The sequence below is a fragment of the Nerophis ophidion genome, linkage group LG08, assembly GCF_033978795.1.
Source record: "Nerophis ophidion isolate RoL-2023_Sa linkage group LG08, RoL_Noph_v1.0, whole genome shotgun sequence".
In the NCBI taxonomy this organism is placed as follows: Eukaryota; Metazoa; Chordata; class Actinopteri; order Syngnathiformes; family Syngnathidae; genus Nerophis; species Nerophis ophidion.
The window spans coordinates 38,377,138-38,404,693 of NC_084618.1; the positions used below are offsets into that span (position 1 = coordinate 38,377,138).

The 27,556-nt window shown below is 41.2% G+C and overlaps 1 protein-coding gene across 1 annotated transcript in view; it reads left to right on the forward strand.

Moving 5' to 3' along the window:
* si:dkeyp-120h9.1 (Y+L amino acid transporter 2-like) overlaps positions 1–27,036 on the forward strand; it is a 65,282-nt gene extending 38,246 nt beyond the window's left edge. The window contains exons 8-12 of the mRNA XM_061908508.1: positions 1,559–1,662; positions 1,749–1,845; positions 2,376–2,525; positions 2,607–2,790; positions 25,976–27,036. Of these exons, the coding sequence (XP_061764492.1) occupies positions 1,559–1,662; positions 1,749–1,845; positions 2,376–2,525; positions 2,607–2,790; positions 25,976–26,070 (630 nt within the window). The 3' untranslated portion in view covers positions 26,071–27,036. The remainder of the gene's footprint in view (positions 1–1,558; positions 1,663–1,748; positions 1,846–2,375; positions 2,526–2,606; positions 2,791–25,975) is intronic.
* Positions 27,037–27,556: the final 520 nt, after the last annotated feature.

Here is a 27,556-nt window from a genome sequence, read left to right on the forward strand (position 1 = left end):
TCGGAGAAGTTCCAGTTTTTTTTACTGCAGAATGAAGTTTGTGATGACAAGTAAAAAACTAAATAACTCTAAGAGGGAAAAAAATTGTTTTCTTTACTACCACAAAATATAATGAAAAAGTAGCAAAACTGTGGCCCTAAAACCGAGGTACGGACGTACCCTGCGTTACCTTTACAGGTGCACCTCTTGTAAACACAATCATAAATGTGAACAAAATGAGAGTTGTCAGCTGTTAGCATATATTACCTTGCTCAAGCATGGTGGAAATGTCTGTTACAAAATACAGCAGTTGTAAACAGTAGAGATGCAACGGTACTCTGTATTATCCTTCAATGGACAATCTGCCTATAATGATATGAAAAAATTAATCAGGATTATTTTTTGACAAAACGCTAAGCCCTAGTTTACAATGTTTTTTTTTGTTCCCTAAAAAGTGTTCATGCTGTACAAATTGTATTTATACGCACCAGCTGTTTGATTGTAACGTCCATCTTATTGTAGTTTTCATTCACATATTTGGAGTTGCTGAAATCGCCCTGTAAAATCGTTAATACTAATCATCAGTGTTTGGTTCGATGACAAAAATTTACAGAATTCGGTACCCATTCCTAGTTTATTGTGTTTTTATTTTTATGGTTAAAGGGGAGGAACCAGTGAAATGTCAACTTGCGGGAAAAATATTAGAAACAAAATGCAAAAAGCATTATAATTGTAGGCGGGTCGTTATTTGCCTAAGGCAATTGAAAGCAGGCGCTTAGTAGCAATTATTGAGGACTGTTGTATGTCACAATGTATAACAAGCACAAATTCTAACTTTATTCATGGTTTATAGTGCGGGAGAATGTGGTCTTCTTAGACCAAAATGGTAATTCATTAACAAGTGTACCACACAATAAAGCAACAACTGAACCAATGTTGTTATAAGCTAACCTAGCATGCGCTTGCTTGGAGCCATCAGAAAGCGTAACACACATGACTTTCACATCAACAGCTGAGTAGCAACATTTTGATTCGCATTGAGAGCTTCTGTAAATAAAGCTGCTGTATACTGACCACTCATCATACTTCCTATGCAGCTACTGACAAAACATCATCAGGATTCATTCATTCAGGTTGCTTCAAGCCGTAGTTGTTGATGTCAGTGTTTTTTCATCTGGGGCCAATTAAAGATGTTTTGCTTTGGTGAGGTACGTACCCGACGACTGTTGGAGACTCAGCGGTAAAATAAATACAGGCATTATTGGAGTATTTACGGGAAAACAAATTGGCACAAGACTTCGTCAGCCTTCTTTTGTCTGGCATCTGGTTTGATGGCGAGGGTCATGAGCGGAAAGTCATTTGGCTAAAGAGGTTAGCGCCGTCCAGGAGTTCAGATAATGTGATTTGTTCAGCAGGGAGGAAGACTCTTACTCAACCCCTTGTCGCCGGTATTTGATAATTGTTTTCCCAAGGCCTATACTGGCTTATTAACATCCCTGCTTTGAACTTCATTTGGACACAGTATTAGCATAGTTGCATATGACCACAGTATTTGCTCACTGCTGAATTTCCCTCTTAGACTTTTGCAGACAGAGTTCTGGGCTGGGGCCGCTGGCTGATCCCGCTGTCTGTGGCCATCTCCTGCTACGGCAGTCTCAACTCCTCCATCATCTCTGCCTCCAGGTCATATGCACATTTTCAAATGGCTTTTAAAGACTGTGGTTTATTTTCGCCAAGCAATGATCACACAGTCTTGTCTTCTCTTATAGATTGTATTTTGTTGGTTCTCGAGAAGGCCACCTCCCCAACGCCCTGTCCATGATCCACATTGAGCGCTACACTCCCATCCCTGCCCTCCTGTTTAATGTTGGTATCTTCATGTTTTTATTTTACCAAAAGTGAAGCGAGAAGTTATATTTTGATTTCCCTGAGTTGCTTTTGTTGTTGACATAAAGGGTTTTTTTGTCTTTTGTCTTCCCATTGGTAACTCACTTGGTAATGCACATGATTGCCATCTAGTGGATTGGCATGAAATGATATCACACAGAACATAACTTTTCATTAGAATGTTATTGAATTCTCATCCATCCATCCATCCATTTTGTATCGCTTGTCCTGTTCGAAATTACGGGGGGTGCTGGAGCCTATCTCAGCTGCACACAGGCGGAAGTGGGGGTACACCCTGGACAAGTCGCCATCTCATTGCAGGGCCAACACAGATAGACAGACAGCACTCACACTCACATTCGCACACTGGGACCACTTTACTGTTGCCAATCAACCTATCCCTAGGCTTTGGATATTTAGTTTAAATATTTAACGTGTTTAAGTATAAATATTTAACGTGTTTAAGTCCACTTAGTCATCTTTTTACTGTATGTATTTTCCTTCTGCAGGGTGCCATGTCTCTAGTGTACCTGACCGTGCCGGATGTGCTCCGTCTGATCAACTACTTCAGCTTTAACTACTGGCTCTTTATTGGCCTGTCAATCGTCAGCCAGATCTACCTCCGCTTTAAGTACCCCAACTTGCCCAGACCCGTAAAGGTAGTTGTGCACATTTGCTGACAGGATTGCTCCAGTCAGACTCAGAATACTTAAACTGCTTGTCTTTGTGTGTCTCTGCAGCTGTCCCTGTTCTTCCCATTCGTTTACTGTTCATGCACCCTCTTCCTGGTGGTAGTGCCGCTATACAGCGACACCATCAACTCCTTGGTGGGGATTGCCGTGGCACTGTCTGGCGTGCCCGTGTACTTTGTCTGCATCCACCTGCCAAGCAGCTCCAGGCCAGCCTACCTCAAAAAAATAATCAGTAAGAAAGAATTTTGCTCTTTGGAAAATGTGACAGCTTTCCTACGATACAAAACCAAATTATAATATTACTTGGAAAACCAGCAAAAGACAGGCCTGGTCCGCTAATCAATAAATCAATTAATTAACAAAAAATTAAAGTAAACTTGTTAATTTTGCCCGCATCGATAAATTGCCAAATCTGCACGTGCTTATCTTCTGTCGATTTTTAAACAGACTGCAAAAGGGTTCACTCTCTGCATCACTCTCAGCAACTGATTACGTTTATTCACTAGCAGAATTAAATGAAGTGAGTGAATCCTCTTCTCAGTCATCCACTGCCTTAGTCTCATTGGGTGGAGGCGGAGCTGCTGGCATACACACCCAGCGTGCATCAACAGGGCTCTGCTAGACTTAGACAATAGTTATCGATCTCTGCGAGAAATTGGAAATTACTCGTGAGAAGCACCACAAGGTAACAGAAATTGGGAGGAAAAAAGATGATTGCAATGCCCGATATCTACGTGTGTGAATGTTTTGGCTTCAAACCAAATAGCAAGATGAACCAATCCACACGGCGTGTACAGGCCAGTACTACCAATTTGTTTGAAAGTGATAGCAACCAGAAAGTCACTCAATAGTTTTTCCACCAGCGGAAAAAAATGCATTTCAAGATGTCCAATATTTATTGAAGTGCAGATTTTGGTATCAGTGATGGAGAGTCAGTTTTATATGTATTGTTTGTTTACTTATTTAGAATAATTAAAAGTTCTTCACCTTCCAATTGCAATGGTGAAGAAAACTAAGGTTTATTTGGCTTTGAAAAGGTTACTTGCCCTTTACTATTATATATTATGATTACTGTAGTGGCATAAAACACTGAAAGTGATTGTTCCTATAACCCCTTTGTTTCAAATGTTTGTTCCACTTGAGGCGCGGGCATCTTGTCTGACTCACACCTTTTACACAGCCTTCCTTGTCACGTATTCTTCCTTTTCCCGCTTTCCCTCCACTAATTCAAGCTGATCCAGCAGCGATATTGAAGATTGTTTTATTTACAATAATTAAGGAACAGAATACTCGGGAAACAAAATAAATAGTAGCTTATATAAAGCCGAGGTCTACAGACAGGTGAGGTCTACAGACAGGTGAGGTCAAAGACGGTATGCTGGTGCCCGACTGCCAATCACGCGCCCAGCGCGCTCCTGCCCCTTATAGGCCTGCGTGGGAACTTTTCACCACCTGCAAAGGGTGCACACTGACATACACGCATGAATCACTCAAAAACAATAAAATAAACATAAATTCAAGTATGGCCCTCTATTTGGCTCCTACACACCGGCCCCTTATTGATCTTTACAGACTCAATCACATTCATTAATTTAATGCAAAAAAGGAGCCTATTCCATAATAAACAAACAAAAGGCAAAGTCTTGAGAGAAAATAAAGTATATACATTACGTCCCTTTGGCTCTCTCGTGGTCTGGTCTCCATGACTGACCCGTCAGCCCTCAGCCTCCAGGATGCGGCACAGCTTGGTGATAGGCCTTTCGATGACTGAAGTCTTTGTTTGGAGCTTGACTGACCGGACCAGGCCTCCTCCATCTGGCCGAGTCTCCAGTACTCTGCCCAATGGCCAGGAGCCCCTTGGGGCTGTGGGGTCGACCACCAGGACCACATCTTCTGGCTGCAGCTTGTTCCTCACTTGGGTCCATTTCAGTCTTTCCTGCAAAAACGCCAAGTACTCCCTTGTCCATCTGTGCCAGAAAAGGTCAGTCATGTACTGAACCTGATTCCAGCGGCGCCTGATGTAGAGGTCATTTTTCTCGAAGGTGCCCGGGGGAATGATGGGTTGAGTTTTTAGAAGGAGAATGTGGTTTGGGGTCAGCGGCTCTAAGTCCTGTGGATCTGGGGAGACTGTGGAGAGGTTTGCCTCTGCCTCGCAAAAGATGGTGTTCTGTCCACCAAGTGTGGTCCTGAAATTTTTAAGTTCCTTGTTCACATTGTAACTGTGTGAACGGGTCGTAGTTTGACCTGAGAGGAGTTTCTTTTTCCTTTTTCTTTTCGGGCTGTGGAGGCGCTGTTTGGCACTTGGGCGGTTGTTGGGTAGGTTGACCGTGGGTTTTCTGAAGGGTAATTTCAGGCTGTAGTGTCCGTCCTGTAGGACTGCCTCATTGGCTATCTCTAAAAACTGTTTTTCTTCTACTGATAGCTCAGTCTTCTCTTCTGACACTACCTCACTGAACTCCAGGTTATACTGGGAAATCGAAAGCTCCTCCAGATTTGCAACTGATATTGTGTTAACAGTTGCACTCAGTGCCTCACTATTCCCACCTCTAAATGGCCCATTAACCACCCATCCCAATAATGTTCTCACTGCATATGGACCTCCACCATGGCTATTTATAACCTCACATGGTTCTAACAGTTTTGGAGCATTTGTGCCTATTAACAGCTCCACCTTTGAACTGATGCTCGGGAGTATAACGTTGCCTAAATATGGCCATGGTGCTATGTCTTCCTGTTTGGGGATGCTGCTTGTGGAGACTGGCATTTCTTTCTGTGTGAAGACAACAGGAAGAGGTAGGAAATGATTGTTGTCCAGTGCAGACACTTCCAGCCCAGCTACCATGTGAGTTGGGACAGACTTTTTCTGATTCATAGTCCTTAGTAGGATATGGGTCTTTACTCCTTTTATGTTTAACTGGGACATAAGCTGTTCAGAACAGAAACTAGCGCAGGATCCAGGGTCAAGGAGAGCATAAACTGATAGGACCTGGCTGCCCTTCCCGGCCTTAACTTTGACTGGGACAATGGACAGAACACTCTCTTGGTCCCCGGCCCCTATATGGGCACAAAGCTCTGCTCCTGCGCTACTTACATTTCTAGAGGGCTTTTCTACCTCTTTCGATACCTTGTCTTTTCTATCATAATGTAAGACACTTGGGTGAGATTTTTTACACAGTCGACATGTCTGACGACTTGGACAAACAGAACTTATGTGCCCTATTAAAAGACAGGCAAAGCACATGCCTTGGCTCTTTAGGAAACTGAGCTTGTCTCTGTGCTTCTTTTTAATGAACAGTCTACACAACTCTAATGGGTGTTTGTTTTTACAAAGTGGACAAATGGGTTCTGACTCAGACTCTGGCTTGGATTCCATTGGGCTAATAGCAATTCTCGTGGCAAAACTACTACCAGCTGACTTTGAGTGTTGCGGCTTTACAGAGGGTCTAGCGTTAGCCTTTCCTATGGCTGACTGCTCCTGTACCCTTAGCTCTCCAAAGACTGGATGGGCTGCCACACGAGCTTGCTTTTCTATAAAGCTAACCAGGTCTAAAACACTCACCCTGCGGTTGTGCTCCTCCTGCTGCTCATAGGCTTTGTTGCGCCATTTCTCCTTCAGCTTGAAGGGCAACTTAAACGCAATGTTTCTCATATTGGCCACTGTGTCCAGTTCGTCCATGTAGTCTGTGTCCTCCATGGCATTACAGCAGCTCCTGAGGAACATGGCGTACTCCTGCAAGAATTTGGAATCCTCTGCTTTAATTTGAGGCCAGGTCTGGACCTTATCTAGGTATGCACAGGCAATTTTAAAGTCATGACCAAAGTTCTCTTTTAATAATCGTTTGGCTTTCTGGTAGCCCCTGTCTGGTGACATATATTCACAACTTTTGATTAGTTTTTGAGCATGGCCCTTTGTGTACTGTATGAGAAACTGCAACCTGTCCCTGTCATTGTCCGTTTTACTTTCCACCATGTGTTCAAAGGAATGGATGAATGACTTGTACTCCAAGATGTTTCCATCAAAGAAGGGAACACTTCCTTTTGGGAGGGTGGACAGAAGCTGCTGTTTCACAAGAATCTTAGTCAGTTCATTTTGGGCTTCCAGAATTGTGATCAGCTGATTGTTCTGCGTTGAGCTGGGGGTGGCTTGTTGAGGTTGGGGTTGGAGTTGGAGGCTGGCATGCTGAACTGGGGCCTGCTGAGGTTGGAGTTGGAGGCTGGCATGCTGAACTGGGGCCTGCTGAGGTTGGAGGCTGGCATGTGGAACTTGGGGTATAGATGCGTCGAACAGAGTAGTGGGGAACTGCATCTGAACTCCTTCCTTGTGCCTAACCACTGGGCCTCCCACAGGTGAACCACACCTTGATGGATCAAATGCTGCCCCTATAACCGGTGCTGTCTGCCCCGCAACATGCACCACTAAACCTTCTACTTCCTTCAAGTAGTTAATTTTAGCATTAGCCGCCTCTATTTCTGTTTTTAACTCCAAAACCTCTCTTTTTTTCCTGCACATTAACTCCTGTTCTTCAATATTATGCTTTTCCTGCAACCTTGCTGCCCTGGCTGTCAAAGCAGCTTTTTCCGCCTCCGCTCTAATCCACAATGATGAAGAGGAAATATTGGACGAACGTCCTGAACTGAAGGACTTGACTGATGCCTCCCTTCTTGACACTATGCCTGGGTGACCAGTTAGTTCATGCTTATATAAGCCGTCCGCCTCCTCTAAATTGTCCTTCAACTGACCAGTTATTAAATCACTGTCTTTTGATATAGCAATGTCCTCAGGTGGAGGAGCACAGGTGTGCGTTGAGGGATTTTCAAGTTCTGATATCCATCGGGACACCTCAGCTTCAAAGGCATCTATTAGAGCAATTTTAGGCTGATACCATGTTTGGTCATCATCCCTTTGCTCATCTGGCTCTAAACCTTCAGAATATGATTTATGTGGAGATTTAAATTCCATTAGGAACTCATTAAACTTGCTCATATTTATTTTCACTTCCTTTAAAGCCTCTGCATCCACCATCAAATTGCGCACAATGTTCATTCGCCTTGTTATGTGTGACATTTTGCCTATTCTGGCGGCGCGCACACGAGAAGTCTCCTGCGCAATCGCCGTCATTTCCCATCCTTCGGCTGAATTATTAGTTGACATTTTCCTCTTTTAATCAACAAAAATCCTTCACTTGGTAAAACAGAAAACGTTTACACTTCCAAGCGAATATAAAAAGTTCCAAAAATAATCTTTTTCCTTTTATGGGTATTAAATGTCCGTTCACGGGCCGTCGGGAGCGCGCGCGCAAGCCCGTCACCTAATGTTTGTAATGCAAACTTTAAAAATCATTACGCGGTGATTGCAGTCCCAAAAACAAACAATTCTTGCATGATAATGTCCAGAAAAAGTCACTTTATATTACCATGGAGTCCTTTTAATGAATGAGTTTGATGGTTTATCACAAACCTCATGAAAGAAGTCCTTTGTTCTCCTGCACCATGCGCGTTGGCCTTGCTTCCTGTTTGGTGCGCAATCCTGTCGGCTGTATTTCACAGCGCGTCTTTGACAACTTTCACAGCGCGTCTTTGACAACTTGTAGTGGCATAAAACACTGAAAGTGATTGTTCCTATAACCCCTTTGTTTCAAATGTTTGTTCCACTTGAGGCGCGGGCATCTTGTCTGACTCACACCTTTTACACAGCCTTCCTTTTCCCGCTTTCCCTCCACTAATTCAAGCTGATCCAGCAGCGATATTGAAGATTGTTTTATTTACAATAATTAAGGAACAGAATACTCGGGAAACAAAATAAATAGTAGCTTATATAAAGCCGAGGTCTACAGACAGGTGAGGTCTACAGACAGGTGAGGTCTACAGACAGGTGAGGTCAAAGACGGTATGCTGGTGCCCGACTGCCAATCACGCGCCCAGCACGCTCCTGCCCCTTATAGGCCTGCGTGGGAACTTTTCACCACCTGCAAAGGGTGCACACTGACATACACGCATGAATCACTCAAAAACAATAAAATAAACATAAATTCAAGTATGGCCCTCTATTTGGCTCCTACAATTACATTAGTGCTTGATTAAAACAAATAATGAATTAAAATAATGCTGGCAATAATATCGTTTATCGGCAATTATTTGTGGGAAAATATATTGTCCAATAAAAGACAAACGTTCTCAAATATGATAACTAAAGAAAATTTAAAAATTCTAAGTCTACTTGTTGGGTCGAAGGCCAAGGAGAAAGATTGGGTTTCAAGATGAGTTATGTGTTACACACAAAGTTATTAAACAAATGCTAAAAAAGCCAACACAATATCTAGTGGTGTAATTGTAACATAGCTGATTAAAACATCATATTTTAGTCAACCCTCATTTATCACTGTTGATTACTTCCGGGTCTGACTGTAGTAAATACATTTCTGCCAGTGGTCACGATACTGATTTGTTTTTGTCTCATCCAGTGGCCAATACTTCTGCTGTATTGATATTTTTAGTTTTCTTAGCCATTTTAATGCTTAATTTGGCCCAAAAACACAGATATGCTTTAAAGAAAATCTGCAATAGAGTGAAGCCTCAAATTTACAAGCGCAAAGTGGTGAAGAACCACTGTACAACTATGTATAATTTCAATAAAACAATAAATAATAATTTTATGATTTTCATAAAGGCTTTTTTTATACTTTACATTTAGTAATACATTTGTTAAGTATTTTTTTTATTTTTATAATTATAAAAATCTTATTTCTCGTTTGATTTAGAGAACATACAGTCATGGTCAAAAGTTTACATACACTTGTAAATAACACAATGTCTTGGCTGTCTTGTGTTTCCAATAATTTCTAAAACTCTTATTTTTTTGTGATAGAGTGATTGGAGCAAATACTTATTTGTCACAAAAAACATTCATGAATTTGTAGGGGTGTAACGGTACACAAAAATGTTGGTTCGGTATGTACCTCGGTTCAGGGGTCACGGTTCGGTTCATTTTCGGTACAGTAAGAAAAAAACAAAATGTACATTTTTTGATTATTTATTTAACAAATTTGCTAAATCTTCCACCAAAAATATTTTTCTTAGTGGAATATTTGATGTGAAGTAATCAGAAACTTGGATAGGTCAATAATTCATAATAACAATGATTTTGATTCAATATTCTGTTTTGAGCAATGACAGTTTGAAAGAAAAAAAACACAGCTTTGTTTTATTAGTCAACGTTGCAACTTTTTCTAAATTACATTTAGCCTTTAAGCTTTTTTATTTCACTTTTGTTTATGTTTTTGTTTATTTTAATAATATTTTTAGAATGTGCCGTGGGCCTTTAAAACATAAGCTGTGGGCCGCAAATGTCCTCCGTGGCACACTTTTGACACCCCTGCTATAGATAATAAAAAATTAAACCTGAGTAATCAATGGATAAAAAGCAGAGCCTGGCGACGCTTGCGTGTTTATCATAACTCCCTCGCTCTCTGTCTCTGCCCCGCCCTCACAAATGTTAACGCTGCGTGCACCACTTTTTTTTTTTTCTTAACCCTGGTCAGTCTATCATAGCCCAGTCGTTGCTAGCTTGCAGTGTGTTGTTGTTTTTTTGATTGATTGAAACTTTTATTAGTAGATTGCACAGTACAGTTCATATTCCGTACAATTGACCACTAAATGGTAACACCCGAATAAGTTTTTCAACTTGTTTAAGTCGGGGTCCACGTTAATCAATTCATGGTGCATTGTTTACACAACATGCGGCGCTACTTAATATATGTCCGTGTCGTTCGGTACACCTCCGAACCGAACCGAAACCCCAGTACCGAAACGGTTTAATACAAATACACGTACCGTTACACCCCTATGAATTTGGATCTTTTATGAATTTATTACAGGTCTACTGAAAATGTGACCAAATCTGCTGGGTCAAAAGTATACATACAGCAATGTTAATATTTGGTTACATGTTCCTTGGAAAGTTTCACTGCAGTAAAGCGCTTTTGGTAGCCATCCACAAGCTTCTGGCAAGCTTCTGGTTAAATTTTTTGACCAATCCTCTTGATAAAATCGGTGCAGTTCAACTAAATTTGTTGGTTTTCTGACATGGACTTGTTTCTTCAGCATTGTCCACACGTTTAAGTGAGGGCTTTGAGAAGGCCATTCTAAAACCTTAATTCTAGCCTGATTTAGCGATTTCTTTACCACTCTTGAGGTGTGTTTGGGGTCATTGTCCTGTTGTAACACCCAACTGCGCCCAAGACCCAACCTCCGGGCTGATGATTTTAGGTTGTCCTGAAGAATTTGGTGGTAATCCTCCTTTTTAATTGTCCCCTTTACTCTTTGAAAAACACCAGTTCCATTGGCAACAAAACAGGTCCAGAGCATAATACTACCACCACCATGCTTGACGGTAGGATTGGTGTGGTGTTATAGGTCTCGCCTTTTCTCCTCCAAACACATTGCTGGGTATTGTGGCCAAACAGCTCGATTTTTGTTTCATCAGACATCACATGGACAAAGATAAGACATTCTGGAGGAAAGTACTGTGGTCAACAAGTATGTCCTCCAATCACTCTGACACAAAATAATAAGATTTGTAGAAATGATTGGAAACTCAAGACAGCCATGACATTATCTCCTTCACAAGTGTATGTAAACGTTTGACCACTACTGTACATCTATTCAGCTTGATAAAATACTAGGTCTGTATTGTTTTATTTATTTGTTTGTTTGAATTTGTACAGTAATAATTAATCGATGTGACAGCCAAAATAGCTTCAACATAAATATGCTGGAATTATCACAAAAGTTAAATTGCATCCATTGTCCTTGGGCAGGTAGTAGTAACACACAAACACAGAGTTGGACACTATGGACACAATAGACAAACAATAAGACCACAGGTACAAATAATGAGTTTTAAAGGAGAGTCCATAGAGAGGTTCATCTATGGGAGCATGACTGGTTTGACTTCAACCAATTTTTAAGGACCCCACAGTTTCTTATGTGCTCCGGTAAAGTATTCCATAATGCTGTTTCTAATAGACAGTACCATTTGGCTGAATTTAGTCCTGCGCCTTTGAATACTACAGTCTCTGCTGGTTAGTACTCTCCACTGTTGTTGTTTTTTGTATATTAACAGTCCATTTAGAACTTTAAAAAACAGGGGAAGCATCCAGAAAGTTTTGCTAGCTCGGAAAATCGAAAATATTATACAAACTCCAAAACTAGTGAAGTCGGCACATTGTGTATATTGTAAATAAAAACAAAATACAATCATTTGCAAATCCTCTTCAACCTATATTCAATTGAACAGATTGCAAAGACAAAATACTTAACATTTGAACTGGAAAACTTAATTTTTTGCAATTATTAACTCATTTGGAATTTGATGCCTGCAACATGTTTCAAAAAGATGGCACAAGTGGCAAAAAAGACTGAGAAAGTTGAGGGATGCTCATCAAATACTTATTTGGAATATCCCACAGGTGAACAGGCTAATTGGGAACACGTGGGTGCCATGGTTGGGCATAAAAGCAGCTTCCATGAAATGCTCAGTTTTTCACAAACAACGATGGGTCGAGGGTCACCACTTTGTGTACAAATGCGTAAGCAAATTGTCGAAAGATTTAGGAACATTTCTCAACAAGCTATTGCAAGGAATTTAGGGTTTTCACCATCTACAGTCCGTAATATCATCAAAAGGTTCAGAGAATCTGGAGATATCACTGCTCGTAAGCAATGATATTATGAACCTTTGATCCCTCTGGCGGTACTGCATCAAAAAGCGACATCAGTGTGTAAATGATATCACCACAAGGGCTTAGGAACACTTCAGAAAAACACTGTCAGTAAGTACAGTTTGTCGCTACATCTGTAAGTGCAAGTTAAAACTGTACCATGCAAAGTGAAAGTAATTTATCAACAACACCCACAAACGCCGCCGGCTTTGCTGGGCCCAAAATCGTCTAAGATGGACTGATGCAAAGTGGAAAAGTGTTCTGTGGTCTGATGAGTCCACATTTCAAATTGTTTTTGGAAACTGTGGATGTTGTGTCCTCCGGACCAAAGAAGAAAAGAACAATCCAGATTGTTATAGGCGCAAAGTTAAAAAGGCAGCATCTGTGATTGTATGGGTAACTTACACATTTGTAAAGCCAGAATTAATCCTGAAAGGTAAATACAGGTTTTGGAGCAACATACATTATGGTGCCATTCAAGCAAGGTTCTCATGGACTTCCATGCTGCCAAGCTACGTGTTACAACAGTGTGGCTTAATAGTAATAGTGCGGGTACTACAAACCACATTTCCATATGAGTTGGGAAATTGTGTTAGATGTAACTATAAACGGAATATAATGATTTATTTGCAAATCATTTTCAACCCATATTCAGTTGAATATGCTACAAAGACAACATATATGATGTTCAAACTGATACACTTTTTTTTTGCAAATAATCATTAACTTTAGAATTTGATGCCAGCAACAGGTGACAAAGAGGTTGGGAAAGGTGGCAATAAATACTGATAAAGTTGAGGAATGCTCATCAAACACTTATTTGGAACATCCCACAGGTGTGCAGGCTAATTGGGAACACGTGGGTGCCATGATTGGTTATAAAAGCAGTTTCTCTGAAATGCTCAGTCATTAACAAACAAGGATTGGGAAACGGTCACCATTTTGTGAACAAATGCGTGAGCAAATTGTCAAACAGATTAAAAAACAACATTTCTCAACGGGCTATTGCTAGGAATTTCACCATCTATGGTCCATAATACCATCAAAAGGTTCAGAGAATCTGGAGAAATCATTGCACGTAAGCGATGATATAATGGACCTTCGTTCCCTCAGGCATTACTGCACAGAAAAGCGACATCAGTGTGTAAAGGATATCACCACATGGGCTCAGGAACACTTCAGAAAACCACTGTCAGTAACTACGGTTTGTCGCTACATCTGTAAGTGCAAGTTAAAACTCTAATATGCAAAGCCAGAGCCATTTATCAACAATACCCAGAAACGCCGCCGGCTTCGCTGGGCCTGAGCTCAGCAAAGATGGATCCAAAGTGTTCTGTGGTCTGACGAGTCCACATTTCAAATTGTTTTTTGGAAATGGTGAAAAGAACCCTCAGGACTGTTCTAGGTGCAAAGTTGAAAAGCCAGCATCTGTGATGGTATAGGGGTGCATTAGTGCCCAAGGGATGGGTAACTTACACATCTGTGAAGGCACCATTCAATCAATCAATCAATGTTTACTTATATAGCCCTAAATAGGGACGGCATGGCGCAGTGGGAGAGTGGCCGTGCGCAACCCAAGGGGCCCTGGTTCAAATCCCACCTCGTCACGTCCGTTGTGTCCTGAGCAAGACACTTCACCCTTGCTCCTGATGGGTGCTGGTTGGCGCCTTGCATGGCAGCTCCCTCCATCAGTGTGTAAATGGGTAAATGTGGAAGTAGTGTCAAAGCGCTTTGAGTACCTTGAAGGTAGAAAAGCGCTATACAAGTACAACCCAAAAAAAAAAAAAAAATCACTAGTGTCTCAAAGGGCTGCACAAACCACTACTACATCCTCGGTAGGCCCACATAAGGGCAAGGAAAACTCATACCCAGTGGGACGTCGGTGACAATGATGACTATGAGAAACTTGGAGAGGACGAAAGCAATGGATGTCGAGCGGGTCTAACATGATACTGTGAAAGTTCAATCCATAATGGATCCAACACAGTTGCGAGAGTCCAGTCCAAAGCGGATCCAACACATCAGCGAGAGTCCCGTTCACAGCGGAGCCAGCAGGAAAACATCCCAAGTGGAGGCGGATCAGCAGCGCAGAGATGTCCCCAGCCGGTACACAGGCAAGCAGTACATGGCCACCAGATCGGACCGGACCCCCTCCACAAGGGAGAGTGGGACATAGGAGAAAAAGGAAAGAAACGGCAGATCAACTGGTCTAAAAAGGGAGTCTATTTAAAGGCTAGAGTATACAAATGAGTTTTAAGGTGAGACTTAAATGCTTCTACCGAGGTGGCATCTCAAACTGTTACCGTTGTTAATGCTGAAAGGTACATACAGCTTTTGGAGCCACATATGTTGCCATCCAAGCCCTTGCCTATTTCAGCAAGACAATGCCAAGTCACTTGTTACAACAGCGTGGCTTCATAGTAAAAGAGTGCGGGTACTAGACTGGCTTGCCTGTAGTCCAGACCTGTCTCCCATTGAGAATGTGTAGTGCATTATGAAGCCTAAAATACCACAACGGAGACCCCAGACTGTTGAACAACTTAAGCTGTACATAAAACAAGAATTGGAAAGAATTCCACCTGAAAAGCTTCAAAAAAGTCTCTCCTCGGTTCCAAAAGGTTTATTGAGTGTTGTTAAAAGAAAAGGTGGAGAAACACAGTGGTGAACATGCCCTTCCCCAACTACTTTGGCACGTGTTGCAGCCATTAAATTCCAAGTTAATTATCATTTGCACAAAAAAAATGAAGTTTATGAGTTTTGAACATCAAATATCTTGTCTTTGTAGTGCATTCAATTAGGAGTGTAACAGAACACAAAAATTTCGGTTCGGTACGTACCTCGGTTCAGAGGTCGCGGTTCGATTCATTTTCGGTACAGTAAGAAAACAACAGAATATAAATTTTTTGATTATTTAACAAATTTGCTAAATCTTCCACCAAAAATATTTTTCATAGTGGAATATTTGATTTGAAGTAATCGGAAACTTGGATAGGTCAATAATTCATAATAACATTGATTTTGATTCGATATTATGTTTTGAGCAGTGACAGTTTGAAAGAAAAAAAACAGCTTTGTTTTATTAGTCAATGTTGCAACTTTTTCTAAATTACATTTAGCCTTTAAGCTTTTTTATTTCACTTTTGTTTAGAATTTTGTTTATTCCAGCGCCCCCCGCGACCCCAAAAGGGAATTAGCGGCAGAAAAAATGGATGGATTAATAGTATTTTTAGAATGTGCAGTGGGCCTCCAAAACATTAGCTGTGGGCCGCAAATGGCCTCCGGGGCATACTTTCGACACCCCTGCTATAGATAATAAAAAATAAAATCTGATGAATCTATGGGTAAAAAGCAGAGCCTGGCGACTCATGCGCGTTTATCATAACTCTCTCGCTCTCTGTCTATGCCCCTCCTCCCTCACAAATGTTGCTGCGTGCAGCACTTTTTGTTTTTGTTTTTAACCCCTTCTTAACCCAGAACGTACATTGAAAATACACGCAACCAAAACTCAAAATGCCGGACATTCGAGGCATTTAAGAAACTCCACCTGGACAGCCCCGCAAAAAGGATATGGCCGGTGAAAAGAGTAGGTATGGTCAGTCTATCATAGCCCAGTTGTTGCTAACATGCCGTGTGTTGTTTTTTTGATTGGTTGAAACTTTTATTAGCAGATTGCACAGTACAGTACATATTCCGTACAAATGACCACTAAATAGTAACACCCGAATAAGTTTTTCAACTTGTCCACACTAATCACAAACAAACAATCGGAAAATCCCCGTTACTGAGGTGGCTAACTATGATGCGTGCAGTTTATCAAAGCAACAAACAAACAATCGAAAAATCCCCGTTACTGAGGTGGCTAACTATGATGCGTGCAGTTTATCAAAGCAACAAACAAACAATCGGAAAATCCCCGTTACTGAGGTGGCTAACCATGATGCGTGCAGTTTATCAAAGCAACAATCAAACAATCGGAAAATTCCTGTCGTATCAATTCCTAGATATGGTCTAACTATACTAAATGCACTGGGCATAATAAACACAACATTATTAATATTGCTACTACGGATAATTTGATCAAAAACTCCCTAAAACAGCCCACTACCTATAATATAGGTTTTTTAAACATAAGATCATTGTCTCCTAAAACGTTGTTAGTTAATGATATTATCAGAGACAACAATCTTAACGTCATCGGTCTCAGCGAAACCTGGCTTAAACCAAACGCCTTTTTGCGCTAAATGAGGCATGTCCTCCTAACTTTACACATGCGCATATTGCCCGTCCGCTTAAAAGGGGTGGGGGGGTCGCACTAATATACAACGAAAACTTTAACCTTAGTCCTAACATAAATAATAAATATAAATCGTTTGAGGTGCTTACTATGAAGTCTGCCACACCGCTGCCTCTACACCTGGCTGTTATCTACCGCCCCCCAGGGCCCTATTCGGACTTTATCTATGAATTCTCAGAGTTCGTTGCTGATCTAGTGACACACGCCGATAATATAATCATTATGGGGGACTTTAATATCCATATGAATACCCCATCGGACCCACCGTGCGTAGCGCTCCAGACTGTAATTGATAGCTGTGGTCTCACACAAATAATAAATGAACCCACGCATCGCAACGGTAATACGATAGACCTAGTACTTGTCAGGGGTATCACCGTCTCCAAAGTTACGATACTCCCGTATACTAAAGTATTGTCCGATCATTACCTTATAAAATTCGAGGTTCAGACGCATGTTCGTCAAACTAATAATAATAATAACTGCTATAGCAGCCACAACATTAATACGGCCACAACGACAACTCTTGCTGACCTACTGCCCTCGGTAATGGCACCATTCCCAAAGTATGTGGGCTCTATTGATAACCTCACTAACAACTTTAACGACGCCCTGCGCGAAACCATTGATAACATAGCACCGCTAAAGTTAAAAAAGGCTCCAAAAAAGCGCACCCCGTGGTTTACAGAAGAAACTAGAGCTCAGAAATTATTATGTAGAAAGCTGGAACGCAAATGGCGCACGACTAAACTTGAGGTGCACCATCAAGCATGGAGTGATGGTTTAATAACTTATAAACGCATGCTTACCTTAGCTAAAGCTAAATATTACTCAAATCTCATCCACCGTAATAAAAACGATCCTAAATTTTTGTTTAGTACGGTAGCATCGCTAACCCAACAAGGGACCCCTTCCAGTAGCTCAACTCACTCAGCTGATGACTTTATGCAATTCTTTAGTAAGAAAATTGAAGTCATTAGAAAGGAGATTAAAGACAATGCGTCCCAGCTACAACGGAGTTCTATTAACACTGATACGATGGTATATACGGCGGATACTGCCCTCCAAAATAGTTTCTCTCGTTTTGAGGAAATAACATTAGAGGAATTGTTACAACGTGTAAATGGAATAAAACAGACAACATGTTTACTTGACCCTCTTCCTGGGAAACTGATCAAGGAGCTCTTTGTATTATTAGGTCCATCAGTGCTAAATATTATAAACTTATCACTCTCCTCGGGCACTGTTCCCCTTGCATTCAAAAAAGCGGTTATTCATCCTCTTCTTAAAAGACCTAACCTCGATCCTGACCTCATGGTAAACTACCGACCGGTGTCTCACTTTCCCTTTATTTCAAAAATCCTTGAAAAAATTGTTGCGGAGCAGTTAAATGAACACTTAGCGTCTAACAATCTATGTGAAACCTTTCAATCCGGTTTCAGGGCAAATCACTCCACGGAGACAGCCCTCGCAAAAATGACTAATGATCTATTGCTAACGATGGATTCTGATGCGTTATCTATGTTGCTGCTCCTCGATCTTAGCGCTGCTTTCGATACCGTCGATCATAATATTTTATTAGAACGTATCAAAACACGAATTGGTATGTCAGACTTAGCCCTGTCTTGGTTTAACTCTTATCTTACTGATAGGATGCAGTGTGTCTCCCATAACAATGTGACCTCGGACTACGTTAAGGTAACGTGTGGAGTTCCCCAGGGTTCGGTCCTTGGCCCTGCACTCTTCAGCATCTACATGCTGCCGCTAGGTGACATCATACTCAAATACGGTGTTAGCTTTCACTGTTATGCTGATGACACCCAACTCTACATGCCCCTAAAGCTGACCAACACGCCGGATTGTAGTCAGCTGGAGGCGTGTCTTAATGAAATTAAACAATGGATGTCCGCTAACTTTTTGCAACTCAACGCCAAAAAAACGGAAATGCTGATTATCGGTCCTGCTAGACACCGAACTCTATTTAATAATACAACTCTAACATTTGACAACCAAACAATTAAACAAGGCGACACGGTAAAGAATCTGGGTATTATCTTCGACCCAACTCTCTCCTTTGAGGCACACATTAAAAGCGTTACTAAAACGGCCTTCTTTCATCTCCGTAATATCGCTAAAATTCGCTCCATTCTGTCCACTAAAGACGGCGAGATCATTATCCATGCGTTTGTTACGTCTCGCCTCGACTACTGTGACGTATTATTTTCGGGTCTCCCCATGTCTAGCATTAAAAGATTACAGTTGGTACAAAATGCGGCTGCTAGACTTTTGACAAGAACAAGAAAGTTTGATCACATTACGCCTGTACTGGCTCACCTGCACTGGCTTCCTGTGCACTTAAGATGTGACTTTAAGGTTTTACTACTTACGTATAAAATACTACACGGTCTAGCGCCATCCTATCTTGCCGATTGTATTGTACCATATGTCCCGGCAAGAAATCTGCGTTCAAAAGACTCCGGCTTATTAGTGATTCCTAAAGCCCAAAAAAAGTCTGCGGGCTATAGAGCGTTTTCCGTTCGGGCTCCAGTACTCTGGAATGCCCTCCCGGTAACAGTTCGAGATGCCACCTCAGTAGAAGCATTTAAGTCTCACCTTAAAACTCATTTGTATACTCTAGCCTTTAAATAGACTCCCTTTTTAGACCAGTTGATCTGCTGTTTGTTTTCTTTTTCTTCTATGTCCCACTCTCCCTTGTGGAGGGGGTCCGGTCCGATCCGGTGGCCATGAACTGCTTGCCTGTGTATCGGTTGGGGACATCTCTGCGCTGCTGATCCGCCTCCGCTTGGGATGGTTTCCTGCTGGCTCCGCTGTGAACGTGACTCTCGCTGCTGTTTTGGATCCGCTTTGAACTGAACTCTCGCGGCTGTGTTGGAGCCACTCTGGATTGAACTTTCACAGTATCATGTTAGACCCGCTCGACATCCATTGCTTTCCTCCTCTCTAAGGTTCTCATAGTCATCATTGTCACCGACGTCCCACTGGGTCATTATTGTCACCGATGTCTCACTGGGTGTGAGTTTTCCTTGCCCTTATGTGGGCCTACCGAGGATGTCGTGGTGGTTTGTGCAGCCCTTTGAGACACTAGTGATTTAGGGCTATATAAGTAAACATTGATTGATTGATTGATAATCAATTCATGGTGCCTCGGTGTGCATTGTTTACACAACGTGCGGCGCTACTTAATATGTCCGTGTCGTTCGGTACACCTCCGAACAGAACCGAAACTCCCGTACCGAAACGGTTCATTACAAATACAAGTACCGTTACACCCCTACTGTTTCAGCTTGTTCTGTCTTCAATGACTATACAAACTGGACGGTTGAGCTTTACCCTACTCACAGGGAACTTTATTCAACAGTTGCCATTCAACATACACGGTACACTTCTCCCGGTGCGTCACTCTTACACCTCCGGGTACGAACAACACACACAAGCAATTCCTATTGCTACATCCCTTTTCTTTTAAACAAAAGAGTATTATTTTCAAATATTAAATCCAACAAAATTAACTTTTAAGTTGCTACTGTACAAACTCAATGCATTTTCAAATTGCTACTTATTTAAAACATTCGTAGTGCAAAACAAACCTTACATTCAGTTTCACAGTGCATACTTTTTTTTCTTTTAGTTACCACAATGTATTTTAGCTTTAGCTTATTTTCAGAACATAACTATAACAGCCTTTACTCATCATACATCAACCTCAGTTCACATTTCTTTCTTTTCTTTTTTTTTTCTGTGAAGCTAAGTACACACAAAGTAATTCAAATGTCTTGGACGCTGTACCACACGTCCTGACCGTGTAGTGGTTTGTGAGCTCTCGGTTTTGAGACACTGGATCGAGTCTTGTCTCAGTTTGTGATTGTTCTGACCTGTCCGGTTGCGTAGCCCCAGCTTTTCTCAGATGGCAACGATTTCTTCTGAGAACACTGCCTGTGTCCAGCTTCACTGCATAGGATCTGTTACCAAGTTGAGTGCTAACTGTAGCCTTTCTCCATAAGGTGTTCGTATCAAAAGGCTGCACTCTCACAACATCACCTGGTTTCAAAGAGTCCATGTCCTTGGCAGTTTGGTTGTAGTATTTTGATTGTCTTTGTCGGTTCTTCCCGAGTCCTGACCCATTGTTGGTCACTTTGGGCTCTAGGAGGCTGTCTCTAATCGGTAGAAGGTTCCTTGTTCTCCTGCTTAAGTGTCTTTGTGCAGGGCTCGTATCCACACCTTAGGTTGGGGTGTTGCGATGGTCCAAAATGACTAGAGACATGTCCTGTCCAGCTAGTTTTGCCTTCCTCATCAGTCGTTTGGCCGTTTTAAAAGCTGATTCCGCTTTGCCATTACTTTGCGGGTAGCCAGGAGAGGAAGTTTTGTGCATAAATTCCCATTTGCGACTGAAATTTGCAAACTCTGCAGAACTAAATTGGGTTCCGTTGTCTGAAAAAATAACGTCCGGAATGCCTTGTCGTGCCAAGTGAGCTTTCATCTTTCGAATGACTGTGCTTGACTTTGTATCTGGCAAGTAGTCCACCTCCCGGAAATTGGAATAGTAGTCCACAGTCACTAGATACTCTTTGTTGCCAAAAGAGTAACAAGTCTGTTCCCACTTTAGCCCATGGTCTGGTAGTGATCTCATGAGGCTGTAGTGTCTCTCTTTGTTGTTTTGTGTCCATAGATCGACGTGCCACATTTAGCAACGTGCATTTTGATATGGTCGTTCATACCGTGCCAATACACGCAGTCTCTTGCCCTCCTGAGGCATCCCTTTGTTCCCAGCTGAGAAGAGTGAATCTGCTGAGTGATGTCCTTTTGGAGCGAGTATGGAATCACGACTCTCTCTCCCCTGAAATACAGTCCATTTTGGGTGCTCAGTTCATCCTGTAGTGAGTAAAAGTTAGTTATTTCAACAGGTACACTTTTTTTGTCTTTTGGCCACTTTTGTTGGATAATTTTGATCTATGTTTGTAGTTCTGGATCTGATCCTGTCGCTGTGCGTATATTGTCCATTCTTTCAGCTGATATTGGCACATAATCAACCATGTTGACACATTCGACCTCCAACTCAGTCTGACTTTTGTTGGCGTTTTGCAAGTAAGCCCTACTCAAAGTGTCAACCAGTAGCATGTCACGTCCAGGCATATACGTGATGTTCAGATCATACTTCTGTAGTCTGAGAAGCATGCGTTGCATTCTTTTAGGAACAATTATCAGTGTTGTTTTGATTATAGTCTCTAGAGGCTTGTGGTCCGACTACACTGACTAGACGACCATATGTGTATTGGTGAAACTTTTCCATGCCGAACACGATAGCAAAATATTATTTTTCAATTTGTGCATAGCCTCTTTCTGTCATCGTCAAAGCACGACTTGCATATGCCACTGGTTTATCTCCTTGTGTTAGCGCTGCTCCGAGTCCTGTTTCACTTGCATCGCACTGTAACGTCAACTCTTCTTCCGGGCTGTAGTATTTCATTACTGGAACTTGTGTTATCTTGTCTTTTATTCTTCTGAATGCATTTTCCTGCAAGTCTGTTCATTCCCATAGACTCTCTTTGTGTGTGAGTTGTCTTAGTATTTCACAATCGTCTGACAGATGCTCATAAAACTTGGATAAATAGTTTACTAGTCCTGCCAGTCTTTGAACACCTTTCACATTTGTCGGTGCAGGCATTTCAGTGACGGCGCGCACTTTCTCTGGGTCAACTTTGAGTCCTTCCGCCGTGAGCAGATGACCAATATATGAGACTTCCTGTTTCCTGAGCTTGAATTTGTCCGCATTCAGCTTGATGTTTCTTTCTCTGCACCTTTCTAGAAAAAGTCTCAAGTTCTTGTCATGGTTCTTGACTGCAACCTCTTTTGTGTCTCCTTCTCCTGTAATCAGGATGTCATCTGCGATGATGTAGTTGCCTGGCAAGTTCTCCAATGCCTGTTAATTTACGTTGAAACACTTCAGGCGCTGGACTGATGCCCATTAGCATTCTCAGCCACCGAAATCGACCAAAAGAAGTTGCAAATGTCGTCAGATAGGTCGACTCTCAATCTACTTTCACGTGCCCGAAACTGTGCTTCACATTACACACAGTGAAAACTTTTGCTTTTGCTAAGTCAGGGAAAATGTCATCTATTGTGGGAAGTGGAAAATGTCTTCTCTTCAGAGCTTTGTTGAGTGGTCTTGGGTCGATACAATGTCTGGGCCTGCCATTGGGTTTCTGTACCGACACCATGCCACTGATCCATTCGGTGATTCTTTCCACTGGTGCGATTATCTTTCTGTCAACAAGACTTGTGATTTCCTCTTTAAGTGGTTTCATCATTGCCACTGGAACTCTTCGTTTTGGAAGTTTGACGGGCTGCACAGTTGTCTATGTCCAGTTTATATTCACCTTGTAAGCAGCCATCGCCTGTAAACACGTCCTAAAACTCAGTCTTTATGTCGTCCAGCTGCCAAGTGTCTCCTGTCACCGGCTCTTTTGTCACAATACTATCCAGTGCATAAATGTTGTCGTATTGTATCTGAATGAGTTTCATTGCTTCACTTGCGCTGCGGCCAAGAAGTGCAGTTTTACAGTCTGCTCCAACAACTTGAAACTCAATTTTTTACTTCTTCTGATTTCTTGGATTTGTCTTCTTAACTTTGCATTTTCCTAACGGACACAACTTAAACTTATTGTACATTACCAACACCTTGTCAGTGTGCTCCAATTTCACATCTGGATTCAGCAGGTTGATTGGAATGACGTTGCAAGTTGCCCCGCAGTCAATCTGGAAGTTCACATTGTTTTCCTTAATCTTCATCCCAGCAAACAGCTGCTCTGTTTTGCCGTTTTGTTTCTCTATTTGGTTGCCTTCTGCTGCTTTTGTTGTTACTGCTGTAACTGTCATTATCTTTTCACATGAATCTGAATCAGTCTCTGCTATTGTGTGAACTTTTTTCTTGTAGTATTCTTTCATACCTGTACTGCTTCTGCATGCCACTGGAAAATGATTGTTCTTGCCACATTTTTTAAATTTTTTTCTAAAAGCTGGGCACTTTTGCTTGAGCCTTTCATTTGTTTTTCCACAGTATTTGCAAGACATTTCATTATTTTGACTTTTCTTGTTGCTTGTTTTACTGCATGTACATCCTCTGCACCATTTCCTTCTATTGCTTTGCTGTACTCACGTGAAATCTCCATTGACTTGCAAATTAGTAAACATTTGTCCAAATCCAACTTGTCCTCTCTGAGTAGTCTTTCTCTCCAACTTGAGCTGTGTGTGCCACAAACAATCCTGTCTCTTATTAGGGAATCTTTTAACTGCCCAAAGTTGCAGGAACTTGCCAGCGATATGTGTCGATTGCTTCTCCCGCAGCTTGGTTCCGTGTGAAAAATCTGTATCTTTCCACGGTTTCATTCATTTTGAGGTTGCAATGTCCATCTAGCTTAGTGATCAAACTGGAAACAGTCACTCTTATGTCTGAGCCCATTAGCGTTCCACATAGCTCTCTGCCGCATTCTCCAATGAGGTAATAAAAAAGTTTTACCCGCGCTGTTTCTTCTGTATCCGGCATTGTTAGCTCGATATACAGCATAAATTCTTCTTTCCAGGTCTTCCATGACTTGGCAATATTTACAGAGTCCATACACCATTGTTGAGGGGGTTTTAATCTATCCATCCTCATACTTCTTGAGCTTGTATTTCCTTCCTGCTCAGTGGTCATGTCACGTAGCTCACTGTTATGCTAACAGCACTTAACTTCCTTTAGCTTCGTCCGAAAAAAAAACCCCTCTGTTTTCCGGTACATGCGCTGTCCTCACCGTTCAAAATGATCCGCTGCCTCCATGTTTCAGCTTGTTCTGTCGTCAATGACTATACAAACTGGACGGTTAAGCTCTACCCTTCTCACAGGGAACTTTATTCAACAGTTCTCCCGGTGTGTCACTCTAAAACCTCCGGGTAGGAAAAACACACATACAAGCAATTCCTATTGCTACACTTACATTCAATTGAATGTGGGTTGAAATGGATTTGCAAATCATTGTATTCCGTTTATATTTACATCTAACACAATTTCCCAACTTATATGGAAACAGGGTTTGTAGATTGGCTTGCCTGTAGTCCAGACCTGTGCCCCATTGAAAATGTGTGGCGCAACATGAAGCCTAAAATATGAGAACGGCGACCCCGGACTGTTGAAGAACTTAAGCTGTACATCAAGCTCAGTTACCAAACGTTTACTGAGTGTTGTTAAAAGGAAAGGCCATGTAACACAGTGGTAAAAATGCCCATGTGCCAACTTTTTTGCAATGTGTTGCTGCCATTAAATTCTGAGTTAATGATTATTTGCATTAAAAAAATTAGTTTTTCAGTTCAAACATTAAATATCTTGTCTTTGCAGTCTATTCAATTGAATATAAGTTGAAAAGGATTTGCAAATAAATGTATTCTGTTTTTATTTACGAATTACACAACATGCCAACTTCACTGGTTTGGGGTTTTCTACTTACTTACAATAATACCTTACCATAATGATAATGCGAGGACTTGCTGTCTAGTGTTGTTATTAGGTGTTTTCTTAAACAGCAACTTGAGTGGCTTTTATGTGCTCTCAGATGTGTGAAACCAAGTTGTGTAGCAATAGTTAATGTGACTAAATATCATAGTGTGCATATAAACCTTTTGTAGACTCTCCCGTCAAGTATGGCATTACATGTTTAAAGTTTGCCAAGTTAAATTTAGCAATGTTAGCATTTGTTTTTAACATGGTTTTGAAAGTTAAGTTTGAATCAAAGGTATTCAAATTGTTGGACCCCTCTAAATGCTCTTCATTGACCAGAACAGATGGCTGTTCAGCCCCTGCTGGCTGGCGTGAGAAGAAGTTGCATACAGTTCTTTAGTATTAAGTGTAAGCAGGAGTTTTGGAGGCAGAGAGATACTGGGACCATGGCTACAGACAGAATTGCAGCTCCATCAGCTCTTGTTTTGGCATCTGTATCCAGAAGTGTATCATCAACATATGATGTATTTTTACTGTGTTGCAAAGCTAGGGCAAGTCATTTCCATACAGACTCATTATTGGCCACAATACTGAACCTTGGGGGACTCCAGCAGAGCAAATGAGATAAAATGAGCAGGACTGTTTAATTTTAATTATCTCAGCGAGATATGACTTAATCCAGCAGAGGGCAATTTCAGAAAATTCAAAGAATGTTAACTTGGCCAGTAGAGCATTGTGATTTAATGTGTCTAAGGCACGTTTCACGTCAAGGAATACAGCACCTACAGAGCCAACTAACAAATGTTTCATATATATATATATATATTTTTTTTTTTTTAATGTAACAAGTGGCTGTATATTCTTATATAAGATTGTTTTTTGTTTTTTTTTAAATAGTTGTATTGTTATTTTCTAGACGCCATCTCTACTTACACCCAACAACTGTGCTACTGTTGCGTGGCCTCGCCCGACATCGACCTGGACAATGTAGACCTCAACAAGATGGAGTGAAGGACAGGAGGGGGACGGACGACAACTTTGAGCTGATGACAATCAAGTAGATTTTTTTTTTCTTTGGAAGGAGGAAGAAGATACTGGTACAGGCACACACACTGTACACTTTCTGGTGATGAAACACATTACCCACACAAGCACATTTCCACAATATGACTGGACACCCTTAAAGAAATGTTATCTCAAAAGTGTGCTGCTGGTTCTATTTTTACAACACTGTTTTAAATACATACACATGTTTTATGTACATCATGCAATGTACAGTATAGAGCTATCTCTACTTGGGGTGAGTTGGGTTTTTGGTCTTCGACTGGTAGTAAAAAGCGTTACATCACAAATTTGCCAATGATTGTAGTAATTCTGACATGACTTGATCGCAGATCCTCTTGTGTACTGTTGTTTTGTTAATGTTAACACTGCAGGTTACTTTCATAATCAAACACACTTGACCTGTTGCTACAGATTGTCGCCACATTGCTTGAATTTCATGTGACCTCCGGGATATTCCACCAGCTTGGACCTTTTTTTTTTCCGTCTTTCACCGGGTTGCACATTATATACGGTCTTAAACTTCTCCTGATCAAGTGCCATCAAGGTGCGCTAGCTGGATCAGTGTAGCGCTGTAGCACTCTTTTTGTAAAATTAATGTGCCTTCTGTGAGAGTTTCCTGCCAACGTCTAAACCAGTTATTGTCGTTGAAATTACCCGTTGGATGTAGTCCCCCTATAGGAGGACAATTGTGTTTAGTGTCACGTCCTCAAGATTGTAATTTAGTAATTAGTGGGATTATGCTAACTTTTTCTTTCTTCTTAGAGCTGGGTTTTAATCGGGGAACACACAGCCTTTACTGTTGCCATGTGTATTTTGGTGTCACCGATACCAAATGTGTGTACTTTGACAAATGTCCTTGAGATGCTTGTTGTTATATTATTTATTTAAATAAGAACAACCATTTGACCTTTATTTCTTTGCCATAGTAGGCTATGTTGTTTATATTTGCATATTTGTGTGTGTGTGTGCGTGAGCGTGCGTGTGTGCGTGCGTGCGTGCTTATTTATCTATGTGTGTATATATATATATATATATATATATATATATATATATATATATTTGTATAAAAATGCTAATAAATAAATGTTAATAAAGTTGAACACATTTGTTAGTTTCAATAACTGTTGGAAAGATGAGCAAATAACATGGAATTACAGCACCGTGACACTAGAAGCCAGTGTCCTACTCTGTTTTGGGGAGTCACTCATCCCTCAGTGCAGCGCTTGTCAATTATTTCTGTCATGTCCCCCACATAATAGATTGTAAACTTCAATATACTTTACTAACATACTGTGTGAGATGTTACGACACAATTTCCTCCTTTTTTATTCATGTCGTTACTTTTCCATGGTGCCACCTGTGTTAATTCTGTACACATGTTCCAGTTTACTTATTACTTATACTGTGTAGAACAGTATGTTGATTGGATTAA